General features: G+C 41.8%; 1 protein-coding gene and 1 long non-coding RNA gene across 5 annotated transcripts in view; one reads left to right on the plus strand and one right to left on the minus strand.

The window, feature by feature from the left end:
* Positions 1-15,198, minus strand: part of LOC140697453 (uncharacterized) — a 139,340-nt gene that overhangs the window by 83,274 nt on the left and 40,868 nt on the right. The window lies entirely within an intron of this gene.
* Positions 1-15,198, plus strand: part of PIK3CG (phosphatidylinositol-4,5-bisphosphate 3-kinase catalytic subunit gamma) — a 32,950-nt gene that overhangs the window by 942 nt on the left and 16,810 nt on the right. For all 3 annotated transcript variants that reach the window (XM_006198510.4, XM_072965212.1, XM_015234566.3), the window contains 8 exons: positions 1,416-3,422; positions 6,493-6,558; positions 6,672-6,897; positions 8,329-8,432; positions 10,679-10,825; positions 12,609-12,699; positions 13,494-13,624; positions 14,607-14,718. In XM_006198510.4, the coding sequence (XP_006198572.1) occupies positions 1,428-3,422; positions 6,493-6,558; positions 6,672-6,897; positions 8,329-8,432; positions 10,679-10,825; positions 12,609-12,699; positions 13,494-13,624; positions 14,607-14,718 (2,872 nt within the window). In that variant the 5' untranslated portion in view covers positions 1,416-1,427. The remainder of the gene's footprint in view (positions 1-1,415; positions 3,423-6,492; positions 6,559-6,671; positions 6,898-8,328; positions 8,433-10,678; positions 10,826-12,608; positions 12,700-13,493; positions 13,625-14,606; positions 14,719-15,198) is intronic.

Genomic DNA, 15,198 nt, shown 5'->3' on the forward strand with positions numbered 1-15,198 from the left:
ATTTGAAAAGAAGTTTGGCTCTAATAAAACTTATCTTTCTTATCTTATAATCAAACTCTCCTTTTCGGTATATAAAAGTGCTCCACTATTTCATAAGGAAATAGGTAGTTTTGAGCCTCACTAACATGAGTCCTTTAAGAAGCAAATACTATTTAGTGAAACAACTTTTGTTTCAATAGTTGATTCTTATTAGAATATACCTTACAATATAGTGATGCTAAATATTAAAATCAAAATACCTTATTCATATTTCAACTTTAATATGTTTAACATTTTTATCATTATTTGAAGAGTTTCTTACTGCAGTAAGTCATATTTATACTTAAATGCTCTGTGAAGGTAAGTCCTTATAAATATTTGTGGAAAGAGTAGATAAGTTGATGAGAATAAACTGGTGAATTCCCATCATAGAAATGAAAATATTATAGCAAAAAAAGAAGTTAAGTAATTGATTGGGGCCCAAATAGCTGGTCCTACGTTCCATCCTGTGGCTTCTCCAAAGGCAGATGGAATGAATTGGTACAAAGTTAAAATTACCTGACTGTTCATACTCAGAGACCAGAGCCTTGGAGACTCCCCTAAGATAGTACCTTAATGGAGCAATGACAGCCAAGATGCTAACATACTATGTGATTCACAATTTTAAATATCTGCAAATGTTCTTCAGTGCCACTTCACCAATTCTGATCTTTTTGAGTTTTATCGGTGACAATGACTACTTCTTCTAACTAGAAAGATTAAAAAAAAAAAAAGGAAAGAAAAAAAGGACAGGAGGTTGACTAGGGAGCAGATACCTGATCCAGACAGCTTGAAAAGAGACTGTGAGGCAGGTTGAGTAAGGTGTCTGGGTCCCCCAGGAAATGTGAGACGAAACAGACAGCAAACAAGTCAAAGGCTTGTTTCCAAAGGGGGGCAGGGGAAAGTCAGCATCTCCCACAGCACCGGACTTAATCCTTTAATTGGATTATTTGACTCAACCAAGCATTTCAGTATGCCTAACAATTACTGCTTGAGCCCTTATAGTGCATCAGACACTGTGCTAGATGAGTGCTTTACCTCTCTTTTTTAAATTAAATTTTCAAACATAAGTAGAATGAATAATTAATGAACCCCCATCTATCCACAGCCCATACTCATCATGTACGTCCCCTAATTTAATTCTCCCCTCTACCCGCTGAGGTACTGCTAACTCCATTTGACAGATGGGAAACAGGCTCAGAAATTATTTAAAGAGTTCGTCCCGCAGAGTCTAAGTCGTGGGGGCCAGGATCCCTGGGCCGCGACCCCAAAGCCCCTGTATCTTCATGCGCACCTCTTTGTCATTCTTTTACACCGTCTCCTTCTGCCAGCTCATGTAAGAATATAAAGGGCCAGTGTCTTCCCTGTGACAGAGCCCTGTGTTTCTCCGCTGCCAGGTTGCACAGGGCATGGAGCTGGAGAACTATGAACCGCCCGTGGTGCTGAGAGAGGATAACTGCCGCAGGCGCCGGAGGATGAAGCAGCGCAGCACGGCGGCCAGCCTGTCCTCCATGGAGCTCATCCCCATCGAGTTCGTGCTGCCCACCAGCCAGCGCAACACCAAGACCCCCGAAACGGCGCTGCTGCACGTGGCCGGCCATGGCAATGTGGAGCAGATGAAGGCCCAGGTGTGGCTGCGCGCGCTGGAGACCAGCGTGGCCGCCGACTTCTACCACCGCCTTGGCCCCGACCACTTCCTCCTGCTCTACCAGAAGAAGGGACAGTGGTACGAGATCTATGACAAATATCAGGTGGTGCAGACCCTGGACTGCCTGCGCTACTGGAAGGTGCTGCACCGCAGCCCTGGCCAGATCCATCTCGTGCAGCGGAGCACGCCCTCAGAGGAGACGCTGGCTTTCCAGCGCCAGCTCAACGCCCTGATTGGCTACGATGTCACCGACGTCAGCAACGTGCACGACGACGAGCTGGAGTTCACGCGCCGCCGCCTGGTCACCCCGCGCATGGCCGAGGTGGCCGGCCGGGACCCCAAGCTCTACGCCATGCACCCCTGGGTGACGTCCAAGCCCCTCCCGGAGTACCTGTTGAAAAAGATCACCAACAACTGCATCTTCATCGTCATTCATCGCAGTACCACTAGCCAGACCATCAAGGTCTCGGCGGATGACACCCCAGGCACCATCCTCCATAGCTTCTTTACCAAGATGGCCAAGAAGAAGTCTCTGATGGATATCCCCGAAAGTCAGAATGAACAAGACTTTGTGTTGCGCGTCTGTGGCCGGGATGAGTACCTGGTAGGTGAGACGCCCATCAAAAACTTCCAGTGGGTGAGGCAGTGCCTCAAGAACGGGGAAGAGATTCACCTGGTGCTGGACACGCCTCCGAACCCAGACCTGGACCAGGTGCGGAAGGAAGAGTGGCCACTGGTGGATGACTGCACAGGAGTCACTGGCTACCATGAGCAGCTGACCATCCATGGGAAGGACCACGAGAGCGTGTTCACCGTGTCCCTGTGGGACTGCGACCGCAAGTTCAGGGTCAAGATCAGAGGCATTGACATCCCTGTCCTGCCCCGGAATGCTGACCTCACCGTTTATGTGGAGGCAAACATCCAGTATGGGCAGCAAGTCCTTTGCCAAAGAAGAACTAGCCCCAAACCCTTCACGGAGGAGGTGCTCTGGAACGTGTGGCTTGAGTTCAGTATCAAGATCAAAGACTTACCCAAAGGCGCCCTGCTGAACCTCCAAATCTACTGCGGCAAAGCTCCAGCACTGTCTGGTAAGGCCTCTGCGGAGACCCCCAGTCCTGAGTCCAAAGGCAAAGCTCAGCTTCTCTACTATGTGAACCTGCTGCTAATAGACCACCGCTTCCTCCTGCGCCATGGGGAGTACGTGCTCCACATGTGGCAGCTCTCGGGGAAGGGGGAGGACCATGGAAGCTTCAATGCTGACAAGCTCACGTCGGCAACCAACCCGGACAAGGAGAACTCAATGTCCATCTCCATTCTTCTAGACAATTACTGTCACCCCATAGCCTTGCCTAAACATCGGCCCACCCCTGACCCGGAAGGGGACCGGGTGCGAGCCGAAATGCCCAATCAGCTTCGGAAACAACTAGAGGCAATCATAGCCACTGATCCCCTTAACCCTCTCACGGCGGAAGACAAAGAATTGCTCTGGCATTTCAGATATGAAAGCCTTAAGGACCCCAAAGCATATCCTAAGCTCTTTAGCTCCGTGAAATGGGGACAGCAAGAAATTGTAGCCAAAACATACCAACTGTTAGCCAGAAGGGAGGTCTGGGATCAAAGTGCTTTGGATGTTGGATTAACCATGCAACTCCTGGACTGCAACTTTTCAGATGAAAATGTAAGAGCCATTGCAGTTCAGAAACTGGAGAGCTTGGAGGATGACGATGTTCTACATTACCTGCTTCAGCTGGTCCAGGTAGGGGATGCTGGCATTGTCAGTGGAGCACTTGTCTCCAGGAATTCGTTTGCATGTGCACAGGCACCCCATTCAGCTGTCTTCAAATGCCCTTTGTCCAGAGAGACATGATCAGTCAAAGTAGATCTGACCAAACTACCTCAAAAAGCAGTAAACTCTTCCATGTACTTTTTTTATTGCCTTTGAGGGCTTGCTGACCAGCATTTTGATGACATTAACATTTCCGCTTTTTAGGAGAACTGGCCCTATGGGAATACTTTGTACTCATTTACTCTATTAATGATAGATTTGACTTATTGAATGCTCCCTTATGCCAAGGCTTTAAGTGATTTACATGCCTTTTGTGTGTTATCACATTTAACTTTCCCAACAACTCTGATGGAGGTCAAGTTAATATTTGTAGTTTATATATAGGAAACCAAGGCACAGAGAGGCTAAGTACTGTGCTCAAGGTCATAGACTTTGAAAGACAAGTTCAAACCCAGGAGGTCTGACTCCAGGCTCTGGTCTTTTCACTGCCTTCCAATTTCTTGCATCAATCCAGTGACAGGATAGCGTGTCCTAGAGAAAAAAAGGTCATACTCCCTGATCATGTTTACCACAATTCATAGAGTAACATTTCATATCTGGATGGGACCTTGAAAGCCCCTCTCTTTCCCCTCTCTTTAGACAGGACTGGTACTGTGTTTCCACTCTCCTTCACAGGCCTTTCCCTGGGGTCCAGAGAGACAAAATCATTTGCCTAAGATTTTCTTAGGGAGTTAAAGAAAGGAGGAACAGATCTATCTGACTATAGCCATTCTCAAATTACACTATGCTGCTTTACAAGGAAGAGGAAGAAAAGGAACAGGGAGAGAAATGCTATTTTAGAGTGGAGATGTGTTCATTCATTAATTCAACAACATGTACCGAGTGCTTCCCCTGTTCTAGCTGCTGGGGATAGAGCTGTGATCAAAACAGAGCCCGACTGTCCTAGTGTAGCTTGTGGTGCATGAAGACCGACATTAAAGGAGTACACATACAAGCAGGTATTTCATAACAAGTTGTGACAAATGCTTTGGGGGAAAGCTACAGAGTGTTTTGAGAAAACAGTCAAGGGGCCTGGGGACACCTGATTAGACTGAGGAAGCCAGGGACAGTTCTGAGGAGGTGATATTTGACCTGAGATTCTTAGGATTAGCCAGCCTATATGTTAGATACCAAACTGTCTAACCATTTAAAGGAAGTTTCTGGAGTCTTCTGATGTGAATTTTGGATACTCTCAACTTTAACTCTGAATCTTTCCATCAGGCAGAAATGTGAAACAATATATTTGGCCTTAGCCTCATCGACCAAATATGTCCAACATTTCTCTCTGCCCATGAGTTCAGATGTTGCCGTAAACACTAACGAAATTTTAGAATCCAGGTATCCTTAGTTGTCTAGTTCTCCATAATAAAAAACATAAAACAAATTTGCATGTGATCTCTTCCAAGTCCCAAGGCTACCGTGAATTGTTTTACGTTGCCGTTTTCACTAGTAAACGCTGCAGAATTGGAGAATGATTCGTGCTCTTCTTGGAAATGCTTAAATGAAAGAGGTCACTAAGTAATATTAATCTTGAATCTGTGGTCATAAATTTGAAGAAGAGTAGTCATTTGTAACACTATTTGAGACATTTTCAGGTATGGCCAAATGACTCATTGATTCCTGATTAAAATAATCTCCTAGTTGAGATATGCATTGTCTTTACAGAAGTGAAACACAAAGAGGGTCAGAAAGACTCACGTTTGGGTTAGAAACTCAACAACATTTCTTAAGTGAGTACCAGTGGCGAAATAACCACATTGTCAGAATTAAGATCTTAGCTACAGCTACAGTGGCACCTATTTGAGCATACCACATCTTCAAAAACATGGAGATAACTGAAATATTATCAGGTCACTACTGCTCTGATCATTTCCAAACTGGAAAACCAGAGTTAGTATTATAAATCATACCAAAAAGCCCTGGGTCCCTAATACACAGAGTAGAATGGGCATTTCTCCTATTCCTTAGGAAAACTGGACAGACTATGTCTATTTATAAAGGAAATACTCTGAGAGATTTAATTTTAAACCTCTATTAATGCTTGTACATGACATCTACCCTTTAACTCTATATATGCACCTCTAATAGTCAAACAGTATTTGTTAGTCTTGCTGCCTTTAAAATTACGAACTATTGCAGACTTGCAGAAAAGTACAAAATATGATGTAACAAATGTCCATGCACCCACCATAATTTAATTATTTTTCACTTTTTTTTTTAACTGGCCAGGCCACAGCGAGGGGAGTGAAGGGCAGCCCCCTGCCCTAGCCCTGTTCTTGGTCCAACCCCTAATTTTTACTTTGTTTTTTTCCTTCAGTCTCAGTGTTGTCACCTACGTGAATATCTCCATATTAGCCAAGTGATATGACAACTACTAAAAACTACTAAGCCTGAGGAATCATATAAAACAAGAGATTTTTCGGGCAAAAAGCTCTGTATACACTGCGTCATGGTAGGGAGTAATGATCACTCTGTTGCAGTGAGAACCGGGGAGCAGCTCAGTGATTTGCAGTCTGACGCCAAACACACATCTTGAATAAAAGAGAAGCTATGGGATTTTCAGGATCTTCACATCCAACAAATAGTTTTTTCTCCCTACATGTACAGTATTCCCACTGTCTGTTTTCTTTCCAACAACCTTTCGTACCTTCCACTTTTATAGATTTGTTATAGCCATCTCCATCTTTCCCTTCTATCCTTCCAATAAATCAGGTAAGCCCTTAATGAGAACAGAAGCCCTCCCCTCTTTGTCTTTGTCATTATCAAAGCTCATGATTGTGAGTCAAGAGTTCTGGCTTCTAATCCTGGTCCTTAAGCAAGTGGTTCACTCTGGCCCAAAGTACCCTTGAAAAGAAAGGATTGAACTTGTGCCTGGTGAGATTCTCATCACCCTATCCATAGAAACCCCCCAAGGCAGACCATCAGTTTTTCTCCATTTCCTGTTTCTTGATTAACCAACAGAGAAGGCAGTCCTACAAATGCCAATGTGTTCTTCCCTTAGGCTGTGAAATTTGAACCATACCATGACAGCGCCCTGGCCAGGTTTCTGCTGAAGCGTGGCTTAAGAGTAAGTACTTCTATTTTGCTAAAAGCATCGTGACATTTAAAAAGTTGTTCAGAACTGGCCGAGATCTCAAGCATGAGTCATAAGGATTTCAACCTTCTTGTTTCCACTCTCAGAACAAAAGAATTGGTCACTTCTTGTTTTGGTTCTTGAGAAGTGAGATCGCCCAGTCCAGGCACTATCAGCAGAGGTTTGCGGTGATTCTGGAAGCCTATCTAAGGGGCTGTGGCACGGCCATGCTGCACGACTTCACCCAACAAGTCCAAGTAATTGACATGTTACAGAAAGTCACCATTGATATTAAATCACTCTCTGCAGAAAAGTATGACGTCAGTTCCCAAGGTACGGTGGCTGTATTTTCTTGGTTCTCTTTCCAAATGCCTTGGTCTCCAATGCCATCGCCCCTGTGATTCTTCCTCCTCCTAGAAGCCAAGTCCCAACTTCCAAAAGGTAGCCAAGAACTCATTTTTTGTTCTTCTGTCTTCATGAAGGAAGCAAATGTAAAGTTCTCCCTTTACAAGTTAATATATTTAAAAACCATATACACGTTCTAATGATGAATTTATGATAACAGATAGCAAACGCTTTGAAAAATTAAAACAGCACAATGAAGATGTAAGATATATTTTTTAAAGAATAGTCGTGCACACACAGAAGATTAGTTATTTCCAAGTATTTATCCTTTTCTCCTCATCTTTCAATATATGCATATAATTTTCAAATCTTCAGTCTTTTAAAATAATGAATTGAGAAGCTATTTTAAATTTTTGTGTATATACAGACATATACATCATATATAGCTATATATATGTGTGTGTGTATATAATCAGAGTACTTCCTATATATATATATATCACCGTCTCTCTGAAGCCATTTCCAGGATTTCTTTCCTAAGGAGGAAAAGTAATCACTCTCATCTGTATTCCTATAGGTTTTGGTGGATACTACATTAAATTATGGTCATTAACACATCTTTCTGGTCTGTTAGACTACATGAGCCTTGAAGCTAGGAAATCTCTCTTATTCATGTTTGTAATATCTAGATCCAGCACTGTGGTTCTTAAGGGGCACTCAGTAACATACTCAGCCAGTATTTTACACATCTGAATATTTTGATTTTCCATTTTTTCCTTTGATTCTTTTCCAATATACCCATAATGCTCTCTCCTAAAAATAATAATGGTAGCAATAATCTTACTTTTATTTTTATTGTAAGCAAGACAGGGAAATATTTGTACTGGCCTCCAGTCTGTCTGTTATCCAGGCAGTAATTTGTATGTATTTTGCCTTTAGAATTATGAAGCTGTCATATCATCTCCACACAATCTAACTTCCTCTTTTGAAAAGAATTTACCAAACCCTAACCGAATTCCATTTAATACGGCCTTCAAATGTCTGTTCCCCAAATCAGATGCCAGTTTAAAGTTTGTTGTTGGAAAGGAAACTACAGTATCAATTCCCTATCACCATCCTTAAAACATCCTCCTCCACCTGACTGTCTCGGTATTCCTTATATACTCAGCTATTCCTACCCCTGCTGTAGTGTATGTACGTGGTTATATTGCTCCTGGTGAGCCCCTAGTGAGCCTGATGTATCCTGCCACCCTGAATGGTTAGTTCCTCAAAGACAGAAACCTACCCCCTTTCCTCTTGCTCCACACCAGACTAAATGCATAGAATGTTGTGAATGCAGGTGGCCTCAGGAAAGGTGATAAATGACATGGCTAATTTCTTGAACTCAACATAACTCTTGTGTCCTTTTGACAATTACAGTTATTTCCCAACTTAAGCAAAAGCTTGAAAACCTCCAGAATTTGAATCTCCCCCAGAGCTTCCGAGTTCCGTATGATCCTGGACTGAAAGCAGGAGCACTGGTGGTAGGTATCGCCTTAATGTCCTCACGTTGTCACCATGTCCTGACAGTGGCTCCGCATACTTTTCAGGGCCCTGTGGATTAAAGCCGATGTCTATATAGAGACAGGGAAGCTGGAAAGTCCCCAATGGGCTTTTGTCAAACCCTTCTCTAAACACTAGATACTAAAAACCTCAACCCCCAGACAATCTCCCATCCAGTTTGTTTTCAATCAGCTTTCTTGAGGAACCATTTGTATACAATAAAATTTATCCATTTTAAGTTCAATGAGTTTTGACAAATATATACAACCATGTAACTGTCACCACAATTAGGATGCAAAACATTTCCATTGAAATGTTAGAGAAAAAATTCTTTCAGATCCCTGTGTAACTAGTCCTTTCCTTCTTCCACACCCAGTCCAGATAAGAGATCTGCTTTCTGTTGTGAAATTTTGCCTTTTCTAGAATGTCATGAAGTAGAATCTTGCAGTATGTAGTTTTTATATCTGGATTCTTTTACTTGGCATAATGCTTATAAGATCCATCCGTGTTGCTGTGTGTCTCAGCAGTCTGTTCCTTTTTATGACTGAGTCCTATTCCCTTGCACGGCAATACCACAATTTGTTATCTATTCACCTTTTGAGTAAATATTTAGCAGTGAGATAGTTGGGTCATACAGGAAGTGTGTGTTTATAAGATACTGCCAAACTGTCTTTCCATTTTATAATGAGCACTGTGCTATTTTATGACACAGTTGTCAGTTTATGCAAGTTCTCATTGTTCCACATCCTAACGAACACTTACCATCAGTCTTTTTAATTATAGCCATTCAATGGCTGTGAAGTGGTATCTCACTGTTGTTTTTATTTGTATTTCCCTAACGATATTGAGCCTCTTCTCGCATGCTTATTTGCCATCTTCTTTTGGGAAGTTTCTTTTCACATTTTCCATTCATTTTTAATTTAGGTTGCCTTCTTATTATTTATAAGTTATTCCTGTATTCTAGATTCAAATCCTTTATCAGATATAGTCTACAAATATTTTCTCCCAGTCTGTGACTTATCTTTTCATTTTCTTAGTAGTGTATTTCAAAGAGCAGAAGGTTTTCACTTTAAGTCCAGCTTATCACTTTTTCTTTTACAGTTCATGCATTTCGTGTCCTAACAAGTGTTTGCTTAATCAAGAGGCATTTGGTAATGTCTGGAGACATTTTTGATTGCTACAACCAGGAGAATGCTACCAGCAACCTGTGGGTAGAGACCAGAGATGCTGCCAAATATTCTGCAATATACAGGACAGTCCCCACCCCCGATGACAAAAAAATTATCCAGCCCAAAGTGTCAGTAGTGCCGAAGTTGAGAAACACTGCCCAATTCAATGTGACAAATGTTTTTTCCTAAAAGTTTTGTAGTTTTAATTCCTGCATTTAAGTCTTTGATCCATGTTTTAATATTACATCCTCTTAGCAGTAAACTGGCTCTATAGCAAAAGCACACACTATCGACTGTCAGCATGAAGTTAGAGGCTAACAGGAATAATGATATATTAATACAACTTCAAATTATGTTTGCTTTTCTTAAAGAGCACATCATATTATTGATCCATGGTGAATTCACTTTTGGCTAAAACTCCTAAGATTTTTATTTTTTATTTATTTATTTATTTTTTTTTGGAGTGAGTGGCTGCTAAGCCACATTTGCCACACCTTGAATTTATGTACATGTATGGGGGATTGGGACAGGAGATAGGCATTGTACCTGCACTAGGTTTCCATTGATGGCTGTTAAATTTCATCCTGTTAGATTTGGCCTAGAATTATATTGCAGTTAATTTTGCAACAACAGTTTTTAGACACTATGGTAACAACAGAACTCTTTTTTTCAATGCAAATCTTAGGGGGAGGCCAAATATATATACAAATAACAGCCAAGTTGCTCTGCGTTAGAGGGGACACAGACGTGCAGGAGTCCTATGGGAGTGGGGTGTGCAGAGGATGAGAAGTGCCACGCCTCTCAGGCACCTCCATGGATGCTTAGGGTTCCTTGGAACATACTTTGAGAACCACTGGTTGAAGCAGTGTGCATTCCTCTCACTAGCTTTTTTTTTGATTTGATGAAAATGCCTTTGGCATTTTTACCCAGATCACTGAAAATCATTTTCCAAGTGGGACTTGGTCCTAGTTGTTTACAGTGATGCTTTGCAAGAAGATGTGTGTCTCCACAATATGTGTTCAATTGTGTGTAGGAAACTTATGGCTGTTTTCTTACAGATTGAAAAATGTAAAGTGATGGCCTCCAAGAAAAAGCCCTTGTGGCTTGAGTTTAAATGTGCTGACCCTACAGCTCTATCAAACGAAACAATTGGAATTATCTTTAAACATGGTGACGATCTGCGCCAAGACATGCTGATTTTACAGGTGGGCCACTGTTAAGGAATTTTTTTTTTCAATTACCTGAGAAGAGAATTCTTTGTTAGATCTTTAAAAATGCCTTCTATTGACTGTATTGCTGTTCCCCTATTTTACCTGATGAACAGTTTCCACTGGCCCATGGATATGCAGTCTAGTGAGCCTCGCAGCTCTGTCCATTCCAAGGAGGTGCATGTCCGCACTCCCAAACAGCCAGCTGCACTTCCCTCACCCCGCCTCTTTGCTGCATGCCCCACTCCCAGTGTGGGACACAGGGTATTCATCTCCACAGACACAGCTACGCACCCACAGGTGCTCTCCTTGGTGCCATCATCTTTGATTCATGTCCATGTACACAAACTCAAGTAAATAATTAATAGGAAGCAGGGAGAAGATGAACAGGCAGGCGACTGGAGAATTCATGCAGTTCAGTAACCAGAGTAAACAGATTACTAGAACAGAAGGTGAACGGGAAAGGTATCAATGTTGACCATTTTCATATTTTCTAACATAAACTTTAGCTTTGCAAATGTGTAAAGTAATATTCTCCATACCCTAATAGTTTAATACTGTAGAGGTAACACTTTCTAACATTTAGTATGATTTAATGAAAATAGGCAAACCACACTGATTTAAATGTAACCTATTTTTTTTGTAATTAGGTTTATATATTTATTTTTAGAGGAGGTACTGGGGATTGAACCAAGGATCTTGTGCATGCTAGGCATGTGCTCGCTCTACCACTTGAGCTATACTCTCCCCATAAATGTAGCCTATTTAAGAGATTATGTTTTCATCTCTATGTTCTTGTTTTTGTTTATTTTTGAAATAACAATAATACCTTTTGCTCTCTTTTCAAGAATAGTATGTGACAAGGACCTACAGTACAGCACAGGGAATATATTCAGTATCTTAAAATAACCTATAATGAAAAAGAATATATATATATGTATATATAACTGAATCACTATGCTGTACACCTGAAACTAACACAAGATTGTAAATCAACCATACTTCAATTAAAAAAAAGAACGGTATGAGTATTATCCTGGAAGTAGTTACTACAAAAAAAAGAAAAAAGAAAAGAAATCCTTCAAAGCTTTTGAGAGTTTATTAAATCTCCAGTAAATCTGCAGAATCTTTTGAATCATTTGAACACGGGCACTTCAAAATCACAAAACATAGCTGTGTTGTTCCTCTCATTTTGAGGGGAAGTTTGCACTTGTCGTTTACGTGCTTTTTTCCCCCCCATCTTTGAGGCAGTTTGGCAGGTAAGGGCAGGTTATTTAAGCCGTCTAAGCCTTAATCTCTTCACCTGCATAATGGGAATAATTATCCAGTCCATGCTAGGGGTTAGTGCAAAGGATCAACGTAAATCAGCACTCAGTGAATGTTAGTCATCACCCCTGTTACTGCTATTGTTGCATTGGTTGTAGCCCAAGAGTGAGTGCCTTATGGATAAAAATGTGTTAGTGGAACCTTTTTCATTGTGGTAAAATACACGTAACTTGGGACATTTGAATAATAGATGAATCACGGCTAAAACCTACCCCAAAACAAATCCAACTATCCTCTTTCCCAGGGTACCTCTCAGGGACCAAAACTGACAGGCTTCCAAGAAAGGGAAACTTGAGAGTACCAGGTCGATAAATAAGAGCACATTTGTTGCTTATATATTTTATGGTCACTTAAATATCTTGTGTTACCAGAGAAGGCTGTTGCTGTTGTTGTTTTTAACAGAGAAGAAAAATATACACTGATAATGGAGATGTTTCTGTCTTTTGATGCCCAGATTCTACGAATCATGGAGTCCATTTGGGAGACTGAGTCTTTGGATCTGTGCCTCCTGCCATATGGATGCATCTCAACTGGTGACAAAATAGGTGTGTGGTTACCTCGGGGTGAAGAGACCACTCAGCTCATTTTAAAGGATAATTCCTTTAGTGTAGGCATTTAATAACTGCCAAATGACAATCATAATCCATAGAAAAAGGAAGAAAATGTTCCAATGCTGGCGAATGTTAACTCTTGGTTTAATGCAGACATGCTGAGAATACATGAATGCACCATTCCAACTCCTTGTGACTTGATGTGGAAATGACCGTAGTGAGAGCTTGTTCCCTCCTCTCTACTTCTCCACCTCTGAACTCACACATTTCACTGCACATTAAACTTCTCTCTCACAAATAGCATTTAAAAATAGATGGAAAGATCTGTCACTTGTTTTGCTATCCCAGAATTCACATTATCAAAGCTATTACATGCTCTTAGGTGCTTTTACAGACATTTCACATCTTAATTTCAATCAAACAGGTTTTTAATTGAGTTTCCAACTTGAGAAGTGTAGAAAACCATTTACATTAGACTCTGTAATTTAGAAAAGGGAAAGACCCAGGTTGCCAAGTGAGGAAAGATGCATCCAGTACCTTCGTGCTTTTGCTTATTAAAAAACTAGCCCTTTCCTCTTTTCATTCAGGGATATTGAAAGCAGGTCCTACACAGTCCCGAATCCTCCTCCTTTTCTTTCTCTTCCTCCTAAGAAAACCAACAGCATGAATCTGGAAAATATTCCCCTGGTTGAGAAAGCTCTCCACCCTCCAACAGAGACACAGCCGTTCCTCCCTGGGTCAGGTTACTCAGCCCCGGTTGGCATCAGACTCTGTGTGTCTTCCCATAGGAATGATCGAGATCGTGAAAGACGCCACAACGATCGCCAAAATTCAGCAGAGCACGGTGGGCAACACGGGCGCCTTTAAAGATGAAGTCCTGAATCACTGGCTCAAAGAAAAATGCCCCATTGACGAAAAGGTGGGCTCCTGCTTTTCCCCACCCTGAAGGCTCCTGACACGTTGTCATGACACAGCAGTAGAGGTTTCACGGTTCCAAGGGGTCTGCCAGGGCCATGCACCCTGACACACTGGGGAAGCCCCTTATTCCTGAGCTCCTGGGGCTTTAAGTGCTTTCCCATGGTGACACAGCAGATCTGTGTACCACAGAGGTGCTCGGCTCAGAACTCCCTGAGCATTTGCTTCTCCTATGATTAGGAGGCCTGCTTTGCATAAAATTTGGTTCTGGGCACTAACTTGTTACCACTTTTGATGATTGCCTATTGTTCAGCAGAAAAATTTATTTACCGTGTATAAACTCTTTCTGACCTGGGAAACGGACCTTTTAAAGTAATTTATAATTTACCACCACCGCACCCTAACCCCAATGGTAAATTATGGATGCTGAGAATGTCAGTCCCATTCCTCAGAAGTACATCTGCTGAGTCCTTCACAGACTGTGCGGTTAAGCTGTTTGGCTGCTGGTTAAAGTTATGCTGTGCAGGATTAGCACTTCTCATTTGCATGGTTAGCAGCCTTTGGGGAAGGAAATATAATTAGTAGCATTTATTAGTCTGTTATACATGTGCATTTGTGAACCCATGCATACTGTAAGTGGTCACAAGCAAAACATATGTTCACAAATGAAGGAGGAATCATTATGGGTTCTGTATTGTTGCTGGCAAGTCATGCATGGAGAGGCGCTCTGATTAAATTACTGTTGTCCTTTGACTCTTTGTTTCCTCCCTGGGCTACTGTGATTCATCGTATCTTCACCTAAAATATTAAGCAGAGCAGTGAGAAAGTTGGCACTTAATCCAGAGAACCCTAATGAAACCAGGCACAACTGACTTGCTCTTGGAAAATGATCCCCAGAAGACCGTGTTTTGGGGAGTCCTTTGTAATAGCTTCATGCTGCTCTTTGTAGTTAAAACACAACTAATGTTCAGACATATTTTAATTAGTTTCAGGCAGCGGTGGAGAGATTTGTTTATTCCTGCGCTGGCTACTGTGTGGCAACCTTTGTTCTTGGAATAGGCGACAGACACAATGACAATATTATGATCTCAGAGACAGGTGAGTTTATGTATTGTAGATCAATTTTTAAAATTGGAATAAAATACATATAATATAAAATCTACCATTTTGACCAGTGTTAACTGCATACTTAACTGCACTCACCTGGTTGTGCAACCACCCCCACCATCCACCTCTAGAACTTTTTCACCTTCCCCCAAGGGAACTCTGTACCCACTGAACACGAATCCCCCCATTCCCCCTCCCCCAGCACAGAGTAATTTTTAAATGGAGGTCAAGGTTGGAGCACATGTCTAGAAGTCATTATTGTGTAGGGACACAGAGGCTGTGATCATTCTAGAAAGGACCCAGGGGTGAGTAATGGAAGAAGATGCAGGACATGGGACTTCAGAAGGACGAGCCAGTCAGTAGCTAGAAGGCAGTCCTATCCCAGAAGCTAATGCGGGTGGGTGTTATCAGCAGTGTCCGATGGTGCAGAGAAGCAACAAAGAAGTCACAGATATCCTTTAATCTGAAATG

Source organism: Vicugna pacos, chromosome 7 (genome assembly GCF_048564905.1).
Source record: "Vicugna pacos chromosome 7, VicPac4, whole genome shotgun sequence".
Classification (NCBI taxonomy): domain Eukaryota; kingdom Metazoa; phylum Chordata; class Mammalia; order Artiodactyla; family Camelidae; genus Vicugna; species Vicugna pacos.